Below are 22,509 nucleotides of genomic sequence, written 5' to 3'. Positions count from 1 at the left end.
TATGGGGTATATACCCAAAGGACTATAAATCTTTCTGTCATAAAGACACATGCACATGTATGTTCACTGCAGCACTATTTATAACAGCAAAGACACTGAATCAACCTAAATGTCCATCAATGGTAGACTGGATAAAGAAAATGTGGTACACATACACCATGGAATATTATGCAGCCATAAAAAAGAATGAAATTAGGCTAGGCGCGGTGGCTCATGCCTGTAATCCCAGCACTTTGGGAGGCCAAGGTAGGCAGATCACGAGGTCAGGAGATCAAGACCATCCTGGCCAACATGGTGAAACCCCGTCTCTACTAAAAATACAAAGATTAGCTGGGCATGGTGGCACATGCTTATAATCCCAGCTACTCGGGAGGCTGAGGCAAGAGAATCACTTGAACCCGGGAGGGAGATGGAGGTTATAGCGAGCCAAGATCGCGCCACTGCACTATAGCCTGGTGTCAGAGCAAGACTTTGCCTCAAAAAAAAAAAAAAAAAGAACGAGATCATGTCCTTTGCAGGAACACGGATGGAGCTGGAGGCCATTATGTTTAGCAAACTAACACAGGAACAGAAAATCAAATACAGCATGTTCTCACTTAACAATGACAAAAACACATGGACACATTGAGGGGAACAACACATACTGGGGCCTATCGGAGGGTGGAAGATGAAGGGTAGAAAAGAGGGAGAGGATCAGGAAAAATAACTAAAAGCTTAACACCTGGGTGACAAAACATGTGTACAACAAACCCCCACGACACAAGTTTACCTATGTAACAAATCTGCACATGTACCTCTGAACTACAAAGTTAAAACAAATTGCTAGACAGCTGGGTTGTTTCCAGCACTTAGTTATTATAAAATTACTATGAACATTCATGTGCAGGACTTTTATGACACATGATTTCATTTCATTGAGTAAATACCTAGGAGTGGAACTGTTGGGCCATATGGTAAATGTATGTTTAACTGTATAAGAAATTACTAAACTGTTTTCCAAAGTGGTTATGGCAGTGCCTGCAATCCTAGCTACTCAGAAGGCTAAGATAGGAGAACTGCTTGAACCCGGGAGGTGGAGGTTGCAGAGAGCCAAGATCGCGCCACTGCACTTCAGCCTGGGCGACAAAGTGAGACACTGTCTCAAAAAACCAAAGTGGTTATGTCATTATGTCATTTTACACTTGGATCTGCTGGTTTTTTTTTTTTTTTTTTTTTTTTTGAGACAGAGTTTTGCTCTTCTTGTCCAGGCTAGTGTGCAATGGCACATTCTTGGCTCACCGCAACCTCCACCTCCTGGGTTCAAGCAATTCTCCTGCCTCAGTCTCCCAAGTAGCTGGGATTACAGGCACCTGCTACCAAACCTGGCTAATTTTGTATTTTTAGTAGAGACGAGGTTTCTCCATGTTGGTCAGGCTGATCTCGAACTCCCGACCTCAGGTGATGCGCCCGCCTCAGCTTCCCAAAGTGCTGGGATTACAGGCATCAGCCACAACGGCAGCCTGTTGTCAGTCATTTTAACTACTCTAGTAGGTGTATGACATTGTCTTTCTAACTTGCATTTCCATAATGACTAATACGTTGGGCATCATTTCATGTGTTGATTGATCATCTACACATCTTTTGGGGTATATCTGTTCAAATCCCTTTCCATATACAGTTTGCCATTTGCTTTTTGTTTTTTTTTGAGACGGAGTCTCGCTGTGTCGCCCAGACTGGAGTGCAGTGGCACGATCTCGGATTGCTGCAAGCTCCGCCTCCCGGGTTCCCGCCATTCTCCCGCCTCAGCCTCTGAGTAGCTGGGACTACAGGCGCCCGCCACCACGCCCGGCTAGTTTTTTTTTTTGTATTTTTAGTAGAGATGGGGTTTCACCATGTTAGCCAGGAGGGTCTCGATCTCCTGACCTCGTGATCCACCCGCCTCGGCCTCCCAAAGTGCTGGGATTACAGGCTTGAGCCACCGCGCCCGGCCCAGTTTGCCATTTGTATCCATGGATTCTGTATCCATGAATTCAACCAACTTTGAATAAAAAATAATTGGAAAAAATTACATTCGTATTGAACATGTATGCTTTTTCCCCCTTGTCATTATCCCTAAATAATATAACAATTATTTATTTAGCATTTACATTGTATTAGGTATTACAAGTAATCTAGAGACGATTTAAAGTATACAAGATGGGCTGGGCGCAGTGGCTCACACCTGTAATCCCAGCACTTTGGGAGACCAAGGCAGGAGGATCACTTGAGGTCAGGAGTTCGAGACCAGCCTGATCAACATGGTGAAACCCCGTCTCTACTCAAAATGCAAAAATTAGCCGGGCACGGTAATGTGCATCTGTAGTCCCAGCTACTCAAGAGGCTGAGTCAGGAGAATTGCTTGAATCTGGGAGGCAGAGCCAGTATGAAGCCATTGCTCTCCAACACACAGTGAGATGCCATCTCAAAATAAATAAATAAATAAATAAATAAATAAATAAATAAATAAAGTATAAAAGATGATGTGCAAAGATTATATACAAACATTATACCGTTTTATACCATATACATGAGCATCCATGAATTTTGGTATCTGTGGGAAGTCCTGGAACGAATCCCCTATGGATCAAGGTATATTACATGGAGCAGTCAAATATATTTAAAATATATATAGTAAATATCAGTTTTCACCTTCTGTTCATAAAATTTCGTCCTACAAATTTCTAGATATTAAATTCTAGATATAATCCTTTATCAGATATGTGTATTTCAAATATTTTCTCCCAGTTTTTGGTTTGCCTTTTCATTTTTTTTTTTTTTTTGAGACGGAGTCTCGCTCTGTCGCCCAGGCTGGAGCGCAGTGGCGCAATCTCGGCTCACTGCAAGCACCGCCTCCTGGGTTCACGCCATTCTCCTGCCTCAGCCTCCCGAGTAGCTGGGACTACAGGCGCCCGCCACCTCGCCCGGCTAGTTTTTTGTATATTTTAGTAGAGACGAGGTTTCACCATGTTAGCCAGGATGGTCTCGATCTCCTGACCTCGTGATCCGCCCGTCTCGGCCTCCCAAAGTGCTGGGATTACAGGCTTGAGCCACCGCGCCCAGCCTGCCTTTTCATTTTTAAATGGTATCTTCCAAAGAGAAGAAGTTTAAATTTAAAAGAATTAATTTATAACTGGCCCATAATAAATGTACATATGTATAATAAATGTATATATTTATACATAGTATAATGCATGAATACACAGTATAATGATCAAATCAGAGTTAATACCCTATCTCTTTAAACATTTATCATTTCGGCTGGGTCCAGTGGCTCACGCCTGCAATCCCAGCACTTTGGGAGGCTGAGGCAGGCGGATCACGAGGTCAGGAGATGGAGACCATCCTGGCTAACATGGTGAAACCCCGTCTCTACTAAAAATAAAAAAAAATAAAAAAAAAAAAAGTTAGCTGGGCATGGTGGCGGGCGCCTGTAGTCCCAGATACTCGGGAGGCTGAGGCAGGAGAATGGCGTCAACCCGGAAGGCAGAGCTTGCAGTGAGCCCGAGATCAAGTCACTGCACTCCAGCCTGGGTGACAGAGCGAGACTCTGCCTCAAAACAAAACAAAACAAAAAACATTTATCATTTCTTTGTGGTAACAATACTCAGAATTTTCTCTTCTAGCAATCTTGAAATATGCTGTTATTTGCTATACTTACTCTACTGAGTAACAGAACACCAAAACTTATTTTTCCTAATTGTGACTTCGTGTCATTACATTTTGATTAAGTCCAATATCAAGTTTTTTCTTTTATGGATCATGCTTTCTGCATCCAATTCAAGAAATCTTTGTTTAGCCTCAGGCTGCAAAGACTTCTAGAAGTTCAGCTTTTACACTTATGTTGTAGGAGTTATTGAGAAATTATTTTAGGCAGAGAGGAAAAGGGGTCCTGGGAAGTTGTTCTTTTTTTCTAAACATTTTTGTGGAGAATGGGGTCTTGCTATATTGCCCAGGCAGGTCTCCAACTCCTGGGCTCAAGCTATCCTCCCGCCTCTGCCTTCCTGAGATCTGGGATTACAGGTGTGAGCCTGTAAATTTCTTAAAGCCAGGCTGGCAATCTTTGATATGCAAATGCAGTCCATTAGAAACTGGGTCTACCCAACATGGCAATTCCTGAGGCCTTCTTGCCCTTGTCCCAGGTGTTCCTGGCAACATGGCTGTCCTCATGTATCCCTAGTAGAACATCCTTGGCGCCCTGCATTTGCATATTAAAAGGCTAGGGTGGGAGGGCCAGCGTTTTCCGGGGGCTACTTGAATGACATGCCTGGTCAAATCAATCCCCTGAGCCCTACGCAAATCAGACACCTCCTCCAGCCTCTGCACGTAGACCTGGCTGGTATCCAGTGCACTCTTTCGGCTTTGGAGCCTCCTTTCCCTCTATCTCTGTATGGAGGAGTCTCTTCCTTCTTGCCTATTAAACTCTCCACTCCTTAAAACTACTCCACATGTGTCCGGGTCATTTTATCTAAATTGGCTTGAGGACTAAGAACCCTGGTGTTCCTCCACTCACTGGAGCCGTATCACTTATGTCTATGATTCATCTGGAGTTAATTTTTACGCAGGGTGTGAGGTGAGAATCAAGGTTTTCTTTTTAAAAAACACAGATATTCAGCTGTTTAAGCACCATTTGTTGTAAAGATTTTCTTTCCCCCATTGAACTACCTATGCATCGTATAATTACGTTTGGTTACCTTGTAATCTCTATTTATAGCTATGCCCAACTTTTCATTCATAAAATTATTTCTGTGTTCTCTTTTCTTCTTTTGATCAGTTTTGCAAGCAATTTGTCTATTTTGTTGATTTGTTTCCAAAGAACAAATTTTTGGATTTGTTGATCTCTACCTTATCATTTTTTCTCTATTGTACTAATTTTCACTTTCATTTTATTATTTCTTACTTTTCTTTCATTGGATTTACTCTCCTGTTCAATTAATAATGTTTTAAGATAAATACCTATCTGACCAATGATCACAGTTTTATTGCTAATATAAGTAATTAAGGATATACATTTATCTCACAGCACCACTTTAAGCATATCTCACAAATGCTGGTATATAATTAAGGAAAAAACTCTTGATTTTTTTTTTTTTTTACCTTGCCCAAATTCCTATCTCAGGGGTCTTGGGAGTCATGCCCTACAAATCATAAATTGTCATCAGATAGGCTGGGTTTTATGTAACCCTATATATCACGATTTACTTTGCAGCCTGACTCTGGCATAACATTACAAGACAAAGAAGAAAATAAAAATATTTTACCCCAAAACATGCTTCTTTGCCATATTTTGAAATGGCCCTGCAAAGCTGTTTTTTGTGGGGAAAAGTTTGCATCGGTAAAGAATCTCTATTAATGTCGCTAGATCTTTTTCTTCCAGACCCCTCCCAATCCTAAAGAGACTACCTAAAATCTGAATAGGAAACATTTGTCATCCTACTGTCTCTAACGACATCCACAAAAAGACTTCAAAAGAACTTTGGGCTGCACAATCTTTATTTTAACCTGAGCATTACCTTCCTATCAATCCCAGGTCTTCAGACAAACTCAACCAATTGTCAACCAGAAAATACTTAAATTCACCAAAGCCTGGAACCTCCCGGACCCCCTTTGAGTTGTTCCGCCTTTCTGGACCAAAGCAATGTATTTCTTAAATGTATTTGATTGATGTCTCATGCCTCTCCAAAGTGTATAAAATCAAACTGTGGCCCGACCACCTTGGGCAGATGTTCTCAGGACTTCCTGAGGACTGTGTCACGGGCCATGGTCACTCATAATTGGCTCAGAATAAATCTCTTTAAATATTTTACAGAGTTTGAATCTTTTTGTCGGCATAATGTTTTCATTATAATTTATATCTAGGATTTTATAAATGTCTATTAAATATATTCTTTAAATCACGAGCTATTTAACAATACATTTAAAAATGTCTAAACAGGCCGGGCGTGGTGGCTCATGCCTGTAGTCCCAGCACTTTGGGAGGCTGTGGCAGGTGGATCACCTGAGGTCAGGAGTTCAAGGCCGGCCCGGCCAACATGGTGAAACCCCATCTCTGCTAAAAATACCAAAAATTAGCCAGGTGTAGTGGCGGGCTCCTGTAATCCCAGCTACTCACGAGACTGAGACAGGAGAATCACTTGAACCCGGGAGGCAGGGGTTGCAGTGAGTGCCATTGCACTCCAGCCTGGGCAACGAGAGTGAAACTCGGTCACAAGACAAAAAACAAAAACAGACAGAGATCTGTTATCTTTTCATTATTAACTTCTAACCCAGTTGCACTGTGTTCAGAGATCATGGTCTATAATCATAAAACGTGACACTGGAAATCTGTTTTTTATTGATGTCCTAGAACAGGACTAGCAAGCTATGGCCTGTGAGCCAAATCTGACCTGTCACCTACTTTTGTATGGCCCACAAACTGAGAATGGTTTTACATGGTTCAGAAGAAAAAATCAAAAGAAGAATGATGTTTTGTTATTTGAAATTACATAAAATTCAAATTTCAGTGTTCATAAATCAAATTTTAAATTTTGTCAATAAAAATCTTTTGAAATCTGATTTTCCTCTTGTTATATAATACCTATATAATATCCTCAATTTTGGCTCCTGGTCCACAAAACCTAAAATATTTACTATCTGACCCGTCACAGAAAAGGTTTGCAGAATCCTGTCCTAGAACAACAATTTTTATAACCCTTACGTGTTTGAGAAAAATGTTATGTTCTCTAATTGGTGAATTAAGAACCCATAAATGTCCTTTAGGTCAAACTTGTTAATTGTGTTGCTCAGATCGTCTGCATCTTTGCTGACTGTCGTTAAAATGTCTGAGTATGTCAATGGATTTATCAATTTTTCCTTTCAGTTCTATTAGTTTCCTTCATTTATTGTGATGCTATTAATAAGTGTATACATATTAAAAACATATTCTTGGTAAACTACAGCTTACCAAATAATGCTTTCTGTCTTCAAATCTATTTTATCTGATACTAACATACAGTTACATCAGCTTTATTTTTTTTCTTGGTATTTGCAAGATATATCTTTCTCATCCTTTAAATTTGTTTACATCCTTAAGTCTGAGGTGTGGCTCTAAACAGTATATACTGTTACCTAGATTTTTACAAATATAATCTGCTAAGCTTTATCTTTTAATTGGTAAATTTAATCTATTTTTACATTTATTCTAATTAGTGTTATGTTTGTTCCTATTTTCTACCACCTTGGTTTTCAGTTTGTCCTATATTGTGCTTCTTTTTAATCTTTTCTAACAAAACAAATGCTATCAATAATCTTCACTGTTGCTTATAGTTACAAACATTTAGCTTTTAAAAATGGATATATGACATTTCAGGTAATGAGAAAATAAGTGAACAAATACCAAAAAAACATGAACTTCTGGCTGTTTTTTAAGCAGGGTTTATGGGTTTATGTTGTGTGTGTCAGGCCTCTGAGCCCAAGCCAAGCCATCGCATCCCCTGTGACTTGCACGTATACACCCAGATGGCCTGAAGTAACTGAATAATCGCAAAATAAGTGAAAATGCCCTGCCCCTGCCTTAACTGATGACATTCCACCACAAAAGAAGTGCAAATGGCCTGTCTTTGCCTTAAGTGATGACATTACCTTGTGAAAGTCCTTTTCCTGGCTCATCCTGGCTCAAAAGCTCCCCACTGAGCACCCTGTGACCCCCCACTCCTGCCCACCAGAGAAAAGCCCCCTTTGACTGTAATTTTCCTTTACCTACCCAAATCCTATAAAACGGCCCCACCCTTATCTCCCTTTGCTGACTCTCTCTTCGGACTCAGCCCGCCTGCACCCTGGTGATTAAAAAGCTTTATTGCTCACACAAAGCCTGTTTGGTGGTCTCTTCACAGGGATGTGCATGACAGTGTGATCAGCAATGTCTGTATCATGACAATGGCATGGTTTATGAGATAGCTCTTGAATAGCTGGTCTCAGATTACTGAAAAAAAGTTGTTTCCTCAGATAAACTCAGAACCTTGGCTTCACTGACTTTATGTTCCAACCAATTATACTGTCTGGTTTTTCTCATTAACATAAAACAATGTTTTTCAGAAACAATGCATTGCATTCTGGAATAAAATTTAAAAGTTCTTTCATTTTGCAAAGATAATGCTATTTACTTATATGCATTTTAACTATATATCTTAAAAAAGATTTGTACTAAAAGAAAAAACTATTTTGGGAAATCTCCTTAATCAATAGCCAAAACGCATAGCCAGTAAAAAGAAGCTTCTTAGACATACCAGCAATTTGACATCACACAAAAAAACTGGTAATAGAGGACGATCACATGGACTAACTGGGTTTCTATTTATTTGTCTAGAGACTTGGTCTTGCTTTGTTACCAGGTTGGAGCGCAGTGGCACAATCATAGTTCGCTGCAGCCTCAAATGGCTGGGCTCAAGCCATCCTCCTGCTGCTGCCTTCTGAGTAGCTGGGACTACAGGGTGGTGCTACAATACCAAGCTAATTTTAAAACTATTTTTGTCGAGATGAGGTCTTGCTATATTGTCCAGGCTGATCTTGAACTCTGGTCACAAGAGATCCTCCTGACTCAGTCTCCCAACTAGCCACTTGGCCAGATTTGGGTTTATTAAGTCAACATAAAGTGACAAGAATATATCACGACTGGAAAAACAAAACCAGAGAAAACCAAGTATCAAATTACTTTAAAAAAAAAAAAACAAAAAAGAAAAGAAAAAAAGTGGTGGCTCATAGCTGTAATCTCAGCACTTTGGGAGGCCAAGGCGGGTGGATCACCTGAGCCCACGAGTTCAAGAACAGCCTGGGCAACATGGTGAAACCCTGTCTCTATTTTAGTAGAGACAGGGTTTAGTACCTCTCTTTTAGGTACAAAAAATTAGCCGGGTGTGGTGGTGCATGCCTGTAATCCCAGCTACTCAGGAGACTGAGGCACAACAATTGCTTGAACCCGGGAGACGGAGGTTGCAGCGAGCTGAGATCACGCCACTGCAGTCCAGCCTGGGTGACAGAGAGACCCTGTCTCCAAAACAAAACAAAACAAAAAGGCAGAAACTCCAGTTCTTGTGGTTGTTTTTCAACTGCAGAAGGTTGCAATGCTCTTGCTTTACTAAAGAGAGTTCTCAGGCATGGATTAATTGAAGCTGAGCAGCAGGCTGACCACGCCATTGACCCAGGCAGCTTTTCATCAGACTGTCTCAAGAGTGTGTGTGCCTGGTACAGCTGCCCCTGGTGACTAATACTGTAAAATAATGCGTGTACTGTTCCAAACTCATTTTTGAAATAAAGGACTCTTAATAATTTCCTGAAAAAGAAACTGTTAAAGCATCTCTTAGCTTTTGCCAAATGTATGATTTCTTTGTGACAATGAAAGTCATGCTATATAATGAAGATAATCTGTCATTTCTTCTAAAAATTAGTCTTTTTCTCTGAGCTGGTTTCAAGGACACTCCTCTTCAAAGCCACAGAACTTTTCCAGGTGCACAAAGCCACCACTACCTTGACCAGTGATCCAACGTCACCAGTGTGTGGCGTCCTTTTAGTTGGATAAGATCTGACTCCAAGATGATTAAAGGCAGCCAAGCCTCCCCCAAAATGCCAGTGTTTAATGATGAGGGTTGTTCAATGGGTTCCAAGATTTGAAAAATCTGAGTTCCAAATGGCAAAAGTAAACAAAACTCTAAATGAGATCACAACATACAGTAATTGCTTTAGTCGAACCTGGTAGGCAGGCATTTGTGAGGTTCTGGGTGCTTCCAGACGTTCTGTGGCCCAGGGAAGCTCATTTGCCTCCAGAGCTGAACTCATTCTCCCTTTCTTGTTTCTAATATCTGCTCCAAACTCTCAATGGAAAGAAACACAAGGGAAGGGTGGTGGTGACCGCACAGCTGCTATGGAGATGACAGAGGGCCCCTGCTCACAGAGGCTCCTGCTAGGAGAATCCATGTGCTGGCGGCACTGCTTGGCTGGTGGGGTGGGCCTTTTAATGGTAATGAAGCCTGAGCTCCTTGTGGTATACAGTCATGTCGATTAACAATGGGGATACATTCTAAGAAGTATGTCATTAGGCAAGTCCCTTGTGTGATCACCACAGGGTGCACTTACTCAAACCTGGATGGTAGAGCCTGCTCCATACCTAGGCTGTGTGGGACAGCCTGTTGCTCCTAGGCTCCAAACCTGTACACATGTGACTGTACTGAACACTGTAGGCAACTGTAATACCATGGCAAGTATTCATGTGCCTAAAGCTATCTAAACATAGACAACATACAGTAAGAATATAGTATAAAAGACAAAAAATGGTTCACCTATAAAGGGCACTTACCATGAATGGAGCTTGCAGGACTGGAAGTTGCTCTGGGTGAGCCAGAGAGTGAGTGGAGAGTGACTGAAGACCTAGGACATTACCTTGTATGCTACTGCAGACTTTATCAACTCTGGATACTTAGGCTGCACTCATTTTATATAAAATTCCTTCCTCAATAATAAATTAACCTTAGCTTATTGTAACTGTTTTACTTTTTAAACTTTTCAATTTTTCAAAAGTTTGATGCTTTTTTTGATCCTTTTGTAATAACACTTAAAACACAAACATATAGCGATACCAAAACATTTTTTCTTTATATCCTTATTCTGTAAGCTTTTCCTATGAATATTTTTTTTCTTTTAAATGTTTTGTTAAAACTAAGACACAAATACATTAGCCTAGGCCTACACTGGATCAGGATGATTCCACCTCCACGGGGGTGTGATGGTTAATATTGTCAAACTTGACTGGACTGAATAATGCAAAGTATTGTTCCTGGCTGTGTTTGAGAGGATGTTCCCAAAGGATATTAACAACATTTGAGTCAGTGAACTGGGAGAGGCAGACCCACCCTCAATCTGTTGTACACTATCTAATCAGCTGCCAGCACAGCTAGAATAAAGCAGGCAGGAGAAGATGGAAGAATGACTTGCAGAGTCTTCCAGCCTTCATCTCTCTCCAATGCTGATGCCTCCTGCCCTTGAACATCAGACTCCAAGTTACTCAGCTTTTGGACTCTTGGGCTTACGCCAGTGGTTTGCCAGGGGCTTTTGGGCCTTCGGCCACAGACTGAAGGCTGCACTGTCAACTTCTCTACTTTTGAGATTTTGGGACTCAGACTGATCCACCACTGGCTTTCTTGCCCCTCAACCTGCAGACGGCCTATCGTGGGACTTCACCTCATGATCGTGTGAGTCAATTCTCCCTAATAAACTCCCTTTCATATAGACATCTATCCTATTAGTTCCACCCCTCTAGAGAACCCTAACACAAAGGGCAATAACATATCCATGGAGCTGTCATCTCCTATGATAACAATGCCTTCTTCAGGAATACCTCCTGAAGGGCCTGCCTGAGACTGCTAACTTTTTTTTTTTTTCAAATAAGTAGAAGCAGCCGGGCACGGTGGCTCACGCCTATAATCCCAGCACTTTGGGAGGCTGAGGCGGGTGGATCACGAGGTCAGGAGATCGAGACCATCCTGGCTAACATGGTGAAACCCCGTCTCTGCTAAAAAAAATACAAAAAAAATTAGCCAGAAGTGGTGGCGGGCACCTGTAGTCCCAGCTACTTGGGAGGCTGAGGCAGGAGAATGGTGTGACCCGGGAGGCAGAGCTTGCAGTGAGCCGAGATGGTGCCCCTGCACTCCAGCATGGGTGACAGAGCAAGACTCCGTCTCAAAAAAAAAAAAAAAAAAAAAAAAAAAAAAAAAGTAGAAGCACACTCTAAAATAATAAAAAGTACAGTAAATACCAGTAACATAGTCATTTGCTAGTATCAAGCATTATAGACTATACTAATGGCGTGTGCTATACTTTCATACAACTGGCATCACAGTAGGTTTGTTCACACCAGTAATGCCACAAACACATGAGGAATGTGTTGTGCTGTAATGTCACTAGGTGACAGAAATTTTTCAGCTCCATTATAACCTTATGAGATCACCATTGTATATGCAGTCTATGTTAACCGAAACGTCATTATGCAGCATGTAACCACACTACGAATACACGCATTTCTGACAAAAGAGAAAATCCTTTCTTGTTTGGGAGCATGATAATGTGGTGAGGCATTACAGACTCAAACAAACTAGGGTTTGAATTCTGGCTTACCACCCATGAATTTCCTTGGACAAGTTACTGAACTCCCGACATGGATTCTTCTCTTCTATTAACTGAGAATAACGATATTTTCAGAACAGGGTTCCTGGAGACTGAAAGATATAACGCATAAAAAAGCCAAGCACTCATCTGGCGTTTATCCTTGCTCCCTCATTTGGCATTTATCCTTGATCCCCTTCCATTTCTTCCTCTGAGCAGTGATTTCAAGTCCTCTGGTCACCCTAAATTTGAGGACATGTCTCACCTCATCACTGGGCCTTTCTAGGGAAAATAATCCCATGCTTTGGTTAATGGAAGAATGACAGCATTTTAGAACCTTTACAGGCCAACTCAGAGAGGCATCCATGTCACAGAAAACCATGAAAAGCTGCTACCTCAAGGCCTGAAACTCATTTTGGTGATGACCTATGGCTACTGCTTCAGGGCAGGGCAGTTCTGTGCTAGATAAGGTGGTACTGTGATAAGATGCAGGCAGTGCCATGGGCACTTTTCATACACAGTCTTATGTAATCCTCCGTGATCCCGAGGCAGGCACATTATAGCCCCTACATTACAAATAAGAAAACTGAGACACAGGGAAGTATCTCCCACACAAGTCATGGGGTGAGATTCATGGCTGACATAGATTCCAGAGCTCGTACTCTTGATCACATGTCCACCCACATGATGATGTCCACATCTGTGGCTCTCCTTCAAGAAGGCCAGTTAATGGTCACAGGGCACGCTCTGCCTCTTCCTTTTTTCACTGTAAGGAGGCCTGAAGGAAACTGGTAAGGCCTTATCAGTCAGTCAATATTATTACATTGACTCTACCAAATCAACTCAGAAAAAAAGAATGCTGTTTTCACACAGGGTCTTCTGTGAGCCTGCTAACAGCCGCTGACAATAGTATCTTCATTCATTGTAATTTAAGTCACTTGACTGATCTGCAGCTTGGGAAGCTCACAGCTTATTTAAGCAACAGGTGGGAGAGGGAAGGATGAGAATCCAAGTACCTTAGAAGTGTATAGAAAGGCAGCCACAGGGAAATCATTCTGAGAGTTAAAATAGTCCAAGAAACCTTTCATTAATTATTAATTGACACCCCCTGAGGACTCAGGTTCCTAAGTCACAGTTTTGTACAATCCCCAGGATGGGAGCTGCCTGCTCAAACTTGTGTCCTTAAACCCATACAAAAAGTGCACCATGAAGCTGTCCCATAAACCAGAACAATCTATGGGAGAACTAGAAACAGTGCAGCTCAGATGTCCTGGGTACAACTGTTTCCTGAGAGCAGAGGCAAACTGTATCCGAAAGGAAGAGCTGGAAGATGACAACAGGTGGCCGTGCTGATTGAAACCTGCGGAAGAGATTGTAGCCCCCTTCCCTTGTTGAGCAGGTTGTGAGAAGTCACGTGAAGCTCTCCATGAGACCGATGAGATGACAACACAGGGAAGATACCTTTCAAAGGGGGCAAAACAGTGATATGCCAGAGGCCCCAAATTTAACACAGAATCGTAACACTGAAGGGTAAAAAATGATTTCAAGTTTAAAAGTTGGAGAGTTCTCACAACAGCAGCATGGTTGAAAAGGAGGCATGATCCTGCACTCTCTTCTTATCAGTGACATATGCAAGAGAAATGAAAACAGGATTCTTTTTTTTTTTTTTTTTTTTTGAGACGGAGTCTCACGCTGTCACCCAGGCTAGAGTGCAGTGGCGTAATCACAGCTCACTGCAAACTCAGCCTCCTGAATAACTGGGACTACAGGCACCTGCCACCATGCCCAGCCAATTTTTTATATTTTTAGTAGAGATGGGGTTTCACCATATTAGCCAGGACAGTCTCGATCTCCTGACCTCGTGATCCACCTGCCTCGGCCTCCCGAAATGCTGGGATCACGGCATGAGCCACTGCGCCCAGCCACAGGATTCTAATTTGATTGATTTCTCTTCTCCCTAGCTCTGGAGTACGGGCTGCTGTGTGGTGCTAACGCGCTTGCTCTGGAATGCCTGTCTGGGCATTCTCTACCCCGCAGCCTTTCACTGGCAGAGCTGCGCCTGCCACTCACCTGCGCCCCGCGGTCGTTGACCAGCTCCACAGACCACCTGCCCTCGTACTGAATCCACACGAATATGCCTCCGTCCGCATCACACGTGGCCAGTTTCTGGTAGGGCTCATTCCACCTCACCAGCACAACCTAGAAAACCACCAAGAAGACATTTACCACAGGAAATAAATCTGTGGGCCAGGATTATTTCTGTGATGTGATCAAACTTGAAGAACTAATTAGAATGCAGTCAGTAAAGGGAGAAGACTGGGGGCGAATGCGGGGATCAGGGGAGGGAACAGCCAGAGTTCACACGAGAGTCCACAGGGAACCAGCCTCACTGACACGGCTTCCTAACAATGAGAGACAGCGTGAACATGCCCACTACTACAAAAACAAAGAGGGGACCCGGGGCCCGTCTGCTCCCAGCACCTGCCTCTCACAGATGATCCTTCATCTGCTGGTCCTGTGCTGTAGGGAAACTATTTTAACATTTACTATGGATTTGAATCAGGGTATTATTTATTTAGTATGGAAAGAGGAAAGGGTGAGTACTGTTTAGGTTCATTTTCCTCCTGAAGCAAAATTTTCAGTGTCTTTTTTGGTCTACCTTATTTCTAAATAGTTTAGCATTTGAATGTGGTTAATTTGGGAAAAAAAATACATATTTGAAAAATCTTAAGTTGCTTCGGATTTATCACCAGAGGAAATAGGAATAAATTATAAGTTTCAAACTTTCTGAATATAAGAACTTTGTTTTATAATTTGAAAAATTCTGATCACTTATCTAAAAAGGTAGCAACTCTGCTAGGTGGCTTTTGAGAATAGATGAGTGCCGGAGGAGTCTGAGGGCGGCCTCACAGAGCCCAGTAAAAGTAGCAAGGGACTGAGGGTTACGGAATGGTTCCCGGACACCATGAGCCACAAAAGCAACAAGGCATGGCTCACCCTGGAGAATGTTCCCTGAGGCTGTTCCTGACTGGCCCATCCTGGTAATCACGAATTAATTCTGAGACATTGAGCACACATTTTTTACATTCATGCTATGTGACTAATACTGAGTTGGTGGCTATGAAACACACCTGCTGTTCTCAGGTAAGTTCCAGCTGGGAAGTCAGAACCTCCAGACACGCAGCTAGATACTGACATACATCAATAAAATGACAGCTATTATTAACCAGCAAGAGTACTCTTGCTACGAATAAAAAAAGATTTGAACCCTTGTCTACTCCCAGCATTTTGTGCCTAATAGCTAATCATAATAGTTGTGAACATGTGGCACTGGTGTTAATGGTTTCCAAATTCTAATTTATATCTGAAAATAAAAAGGACTGATGGTTAAAGACTTCCACAGTGCCCAGGCCCCTCCTCACACCCTCTGTCCAAAGTACAATTTCTGCTTTCAGACTAACACATAAACCCCGGGACTTCTCAAAGCAATGCCATGGACACACCTGATTTTAGGTCTTTAAACTTGTGTCTAGGGCACCAGAGGGCTAGGAGGAACCCCCAAGAACCACCTGATTTAGTCTGCCTTGAGCAGCCTTGGTTGGCCACACTTGGTGTTATCTGCACTTGTTGTAAAATGTATAATAAAATCAATATTTTCAAGAGGAAATTATTACCTACTTAAAGTGTGAAGAATATCATAGCTCTTTTTTAAAACTGCAAAAATCAGAGGCAGCTGTGAGGCTGAGATCTTTTGAGACCTGGTGATAACCAGGAAACTGAATCCAGTTGATAGCTCACCTTGCATGGATGTGGACACCAAGAACTCCCAGGTGGCCCCATCTAGCTGTATCCTCTCTGTTGAGACCCTCTTCCTTGTGCAGTGCTTACATAACTATCAGCTTGTGAACACCACCCCCCACCACAGGTCTGTGCTGCTTGAGGAAAAGGACAGCATGTTCACCTTTGAATACTGACATAGTAATTCTGAATATATTGTACAAACAATAATATATTATTAGAGGTTGTGATCCTTGTTAACTTGTATCTTTGAACTATACAGAAGGTATTGAAAACGATTTCAAGTAGTTTACTTTCCTTTTTTTTCCCCCCAATGTTGCCCAGGTGGCCTCGACCGCACAGCCTCGCCTCCTTGTGGGCCAGGACAACCAGCCGCAGCCACCGCAGCTCCCTCAAGTAGTTTACTTTCAATTCCCAAAGGCATTTGAACAACAGCATACACTGCCTGCCTGCCTGCCTATGATAAACCAGACAGTGTTAGGTGCTAAGGACAGCGATTAGGACATGTTGTGTCCCTGGAGTTGTTTCCTAAACAGACATTAATATAGTCCTCTGTACACAGACACAGGAGGGGGCTCAACTCACCTGGGAAGCAGGGCAACAAACCCAGATTCATTTTTTTTTTTAGCTTAGTTTAAAAAATCCTGTATTAGAATTACTGATTTTTCTAAGTTAGACCGACATCAACAAAAGTCCTTAAATGACACTGAACATGTCATAAAATTTAGGATTTCCAAATGGTAAATAAAAGCCAACTTCACAAACTTCTTTCAGATCTGCCAATGATTTGACCCAAGCACTAGAATCCACAAATGTGCATGTGGCTACAATTTGGTCCCTAACACATTTGTTATTTAAGCCCATAGTCATTCATGTACTTCAGAATGGCCACTGTGGAATGGAACATGACAAATTAAGAACACAATATTCATGACTGATCAGTTTTTAAATTATTACCTTATTTAAATGTAATACCAATGAATACTCATCCACTATGATCCTCTCTGTAAAATAATACTTGATGACAAGATGTCATACTCCAGAGGAGAGGGACTAGACACATTATCTACCTTGTTGCCTTTAACATCCATCAAAAACAAACCTCTTCATGAAAAAGCCTGCACGGTCATAGCATGACACAAACACAAAAGAGTGGAGGCAAAAAATATTTTCAAATGTTTTCTAATGTGAAATTAAAGTTTTTTTTGGTCTTTATGACAACACAGTTGCCATTGTTGGATAAATGAAATGTTCACAGACTCAATTTCATCTTTTAGAAATTCTTAATCAGTTGAGATGCAGCAGTACATTGGAAACGTGGTCCCATTTACACACTTTGCTAAGAGTTCCAACGGTATAAACGAATAGGTGAGTAACGCCCTTAGAGACAGAAATCTTTCCAGTGATTTTTGGTTTAAAAATAAAGCCAAACTGCTAATGCTGTTATTCTCATTTCCTCCCCTGTCTACAATTTACAGCTGCAGCCTTATCTCCCAGTAGCTTACTTCCTGTTCTCTAAATCCTTCCAGCCTATTTGGCAATGTTAGGACATACCAGAATGTTGAGGAACTGCCAACTGGGGGCCAGCTGGGTTCTCAGTTGCCCGAATTTTGTGCTATGGGGCTATGGATCTGCCCAGTTATCCAGAGATAGAGCTTTCCTTCCCTTCTCAAGGAAAATGTGACTGTCGTTGACTCTCAGCACCAAAGAACTTCTGTCTTGGGGTATTAGCTAAAGGGTGTGTTCTCTGACTAAAAAGTCAGAGGAAAAGGTTACTTTTGACCTAGGCCTTTGATGGTTCAAAAAATACCAACCTATTACCCTCTCTAATATAAGACATGTTCTCTCATTTTAGAGTGTTACTGTTGTCAGTAAAGCTATTAAAGGTAGGAAAATCTACACAAAAAAACAAAGGGCAGAATTGCTGAAAGTCTGTATTTGGGCCATAATCTAAGGCCCTAAGTCAGTCACATCACTTCCTACACCTAGAACTACTTTTAGGGAAAGCAAAATAAGCATCACTTTGCCATCCCAAAGATGTTCGTCTTCTGAGTCAGAAGCCCTCCAAATGGTGTTGACAGACAGATTTACACAAGAAGTCATCTCAGGGAACAACCAGTGTCATCACTGTTTAAAAGGATTTCTCTCAACCTAAAACAAATGTAATTTGAATGAACACTAAATACACACAGCTCAAGTAAGAAATCCCTGTGATTATCACCACTCTGTTCTTCTTCTGCAATTTATTAAGTGAACCAGCAACAACTACAATTGTGCAAGAAAAACAAAGTGATTGCCAAGCTAATTGTAGACACATTTGGTCATTTTAACGAACCAAAAGCACCCTGAAAAAAAGGCTGGAAGAAATTCAACTAGAACAATGGTTCTGCAGACTGCTGCCCCTAGAGATGTCACTGGGAGGTCAGGGTTGAGGAAGGCGGGCTCTGGAGTCTGGCTGCCTGACTCTGACTCTGGGCCTCCTCACTCACCCACCAGTTGCACAGCTGTGGCCACCGGAACCCTCTTGCTGCCCCTTTCTTTCCTCGTCTGCTTGACACACGCCATAGTACCACACCCCTCACTAAGTTGTGAGAAGTATCATAAGAAAGGACCTCAGACTGGGGCCAGGCACACCGCAAACATTCAGCAAATGAGAGCTCTGTGTTATTAATTCACAAACTCAAAACTCCAGAAGATAAAGACTGGTTCAGCACAGTATTTACATATATAGTTTCCTCTTTAATGAAAGATAAACGTTTTGAAAGGTAATCTCCCTTTCCAGACCCGTCTGCCATCACTTGCACCCCTACCCAACTCTGTAACTTAAAAAGCAACATCACTACATGCTTCGTGCCACCCTTGGCCAGGAACACCCTTCTGCCCCTTGCCACCTGGTGAGTAAAGCCTTCCCTGAAGTTCCAAGCAATCCCACTTGCTCTGCGTGCAGCACCTTCTGCACAGTCCTGGCGCATGCGGTACACTGCGCTCCCTCACGCAAATGTTCAACACCAGACTGAGAACTTTGTAACTTTTGTTCTATTAAACTATTCTTGAAAGATGATTAACCATATCTGTTCCCTCTCTCTCTCTCAAGAGTAAGATGTTAAAACTGATTCAAATGAGAAGGGGGTGGATAACAGATTATTGAGACAAAATTCACGTAATTCACCCATTGTCAATGTACAATGCAATGGTTATTAGTATATTCAGAGAGTTGTCCAACCTTTCAAATATGTTTTAGAACATCTATATCAACCCCCAAAGCCCTGTACTTTTTAGTTACCACCAGCCAACCCCACAATATTTCACTCCAGCCCTAAGCAACGAATTCTCTGTTGCTACAGATTTGCCTACTCTGGACATTTCATATAAAAGGAATCATACGATACATGGTCTTTTGTGACTGGCTTCCTTCTCTTAGCATGTTTTCAGGGTTTATCCATGTTGTAGCATATTATCAGTGTTTACCTTTAAAATATAGCCCAGTAACATTCAATTGTATTAAGAGACCACATTTTGTTGATCTATTCATCAGCTGATGAACATCTGGGCTGTTCATCAACTTTTAGCTATTATGAATACTGCTATGAACTTTTGTGTGCAAATTTTCTAGTACAAACATGTTTCATTTTTCTTGGGTCTATACCTAGGAGTGGAGTTGCTGGGTCAAATGATAATTCTATGTTCAACTTTTTGAGGAACTACAGGACTGGTTTCCAAAGTGATGCATCAATTTACAACCCTACTAGCAATGGATGGTTTCCAGTTTCTCCAAATTCTAATACTTGCTATTGCCTGTCTTCTAAAAAATGATAGCCACCCTGGTGAGTGTGCAGCAGTTTAATGTGCATTTCCCTGATGGCTAATGATGTTGAGCATCTTCTCATGTGCTTGGTGGCTACTTGTGTATTTTTTGAGAAATGTCTATTCAGATCCTTTGCCTATTTTTAGTTGGGTAGTCTTTTCTATTACTGAGTTGTAGGAGTTTCTTTTAAGCCCTCTGAAATGCTAACTACATTTGAAGAAAACTTTAGATTTTATTTCCAGATAGACAAATTTATTTTATTTCATTTAAATGTTCACAAATCCAGTTCTCATTCAAACACAATTCAATTATTCTCAGTTGGTTGATAAGAATCTGTGAATGAAATGGCCTAGAGATAATAAAGGAATTCAAAAAACACAGATCTGTGGTCAGAGCCCTGGAATCCGGGGACCACGGTGCCTCAAACTAGTTCTGAACCTGCATGTGCTGGGGGATGATCTTCTAGTCCCATCTTCTTTAGGACACGTCCCAGGAAACACAGTTACACATTCCTTCCTGTATTTTCCAAACTTTGTTGTCAGAAAATAATATATCTTCTTATTGGATAGAGTTTATACTATTAGCCAGGCCTGAATTAGGAAAAAGAGAACTCCACAACAAATCTGATATGAATGCAAAACGACCATTCCACCCTTCTCATCTATTAAGTGGCAGCAATATTCTTCCATTAAAGCAAGATAAAACAATGCTGAAGAGCTACATTATAATTACGGTCTGGCGGAAACCCAACAGTTAATATTTTCATCTTTTGACCATATTCAGGCATTCATCTGCCTCAAAATCCTGTGGAATAGTACCCCCTATGACTCTAACTTCTATTCTTTTCCACTCACATAGCTGCTAACTCCTGAATAAAAATTCTGCTGGGAAGTATGTTTAATCACATGCACTATTCATTGAGGTTGCAAATCACTTTGAAAACTTGTGAAATTCACATTTTTCCTCATCACCACTTTTCACTCACTCTCAACTAAATACCCTTGGTGTATCTAGTAGTTATTAGTATTAGTAATTAATTTAGAGCTAAAACAGACATCTAAACATCGATGTTTAGAGCTCTGGCTCGTAGATGAGGAAAGGTAGGCTAATGAAGTGAACAAAGTTTCCTAAGGTCACAAAGCAAGTTCAAGGTTAGGTCAGGGTCCCAGAGACTCTGTCTTCTCTCTTGTTTAGAGTACCTGTCAACCAAGCTGTCGCCTGTGGCCGTCAATCACTCAGCCAATGAGTATTCAGGAAGCACCAAACAGGTGCATTCAGGGAGGACACACAGAGGGGAGAGACTCCTGCCCTCAAGGAGCAGCCGGTGGAACACACAGAGGAGCCACTTCATTCTTTGCTTTTTAAGCATGTGTTCTTACTGTCATACTTTGGCAATGCAAAAATATCCTAGAAAACAACTGTATCAATTAGTTCTGGTTCTGAGGGAAGAAAATAAAATCACACTAAAAAGAAATAAACTAAGACATTAGTGATGGTGTGTGATGGGAGAAAAGCTGAGTGTTGGGAGAAGCTGAGGCAGGGCTTGCATGTCTGACATAATATAAAAGAGTCTTGGAACATGTCCAGGGTCCAGGGTCTAAAATTCCTTGTGGTCTTTGGAGCGCCTAGCTCTGCGCTAAAGGGTGGAAGGCTACCCTGACGCACCACAATCTAAGCCCAGGGCATAAAACCCCTTGTGGCTTGGATAGAATCCAGGGCTTGTGGCTCTGGAACGTGTCTAGACTCACTGGCTCCTTGCTCTCACAGGATTGATTGTATCTTGAGTTAAAAGAACCTGCTCTCCATTATCTCCAGTAGCAGAGCAGATGCTAAACCATCACAGCTGTAAATCATGTGCTTAATGTAACGGCACCCTTTCGACCCCCACATTCTCAACACCCGTTTCTTTGTTTGATCACCAATAAATAGTCTGGGCTTCCAGGGTTCGGGGCCTTCGCAGCCTCCATACACTAGTGATGGCCCCCTGGACCCACTTTCTCTCTCAAACTGTCTTTTCTCATTCCTTTGACTCTGCTGGAATTCGTCACCCCCATGACCTGGTGTTGGGTCTGATCACCCCAACAAGTGTGTTATAAATGATTTTTATTTAAACTTTTCCTTATTTTCTGATTTTCCCACAATGAACATATTTTACTTCCATCGCATGTCTGAAAAAACTATCTTGTTAGTGAATTTAAGCAAAGTATTTTAGCAACAATAAGAAGTTTAAGTCATTTTTACATACATTATTTTACATAGCTTATTTTATCTCCACAAATATCTTAGAAGGAAGTATTGCCATTACTATTACCTTGTTTCAGATAAGTGAAGCTGAAAGATTAAAATCTCTCCATAGACTTAACTTAAAAATCGTAGGCAATATTTATGACATATATAATAGTTTAAAGAAAAATTTACTATGAAGTGTTCTCATTCAGCTTAAAATATCACCAGTACTATCCAGAGTCCTGTGTATTCCTCTCAGGCCTCAGTCGTTTCTTATCTGAGGAAAAAAAGGACCTTATGGACATTTCATGTTTTAATTCACAGGCATTTTATACCTTAATTATACATGTACAGATCCTCAATATATTATTCTTATGGGTTTTATTTTATATATTACAGAAAAAATGTAACATACACCAAAGAAGGGCAACTGGGTTTAATAACCTTCCATGTACCCATCATCCAGCTTTAAAATAATCCACGTTTGCATGCTGTAACCTTTAAAAAACTATATATATATATATATATATTATATC

General features: G+C 41.3%; 1 protein-coding gene across 1 annotated transcript in view; it reads right to left on the bottom strand.

The window, feature by feature from the left end:
• Nucleotides 1-22,509, bottom strand: part of TULP4 (TUB like protein 4) — a 207,653-nt gene that overhangs the window by 86,478 nt on the left and 98,666 nt on the right. Inside the window, 1 exon segment of the mRNA XM_017889635.1 lies at nt 14,215-14,343. Coding sequence (XP_017745124.1) covers nt 14,215-14,343 — 129 coding nt within the window.

This window comes from Rhinopithecus bieti, unplaced genomic scaffold, assembly GCF_001698545.2.
Source record: "Rhinopithecus bieti isolate Rb0 unplaced genomic scaffold, ASM169854v2 scaffold_18548, whole genome shotgun sequence".
Classification (NCBI taxonomy): Eukaryota; Metazoa; Chordata; class Mammalia; order Primates; family Cercopithecidae; genus Rhinopithecus; species Rhinopithecus bieti.
The sequence above is the reverse complement of the archived record's forward strand: the minus strand, read 5'-3'. Positions and strand labels throughout refer to the sequence as shown.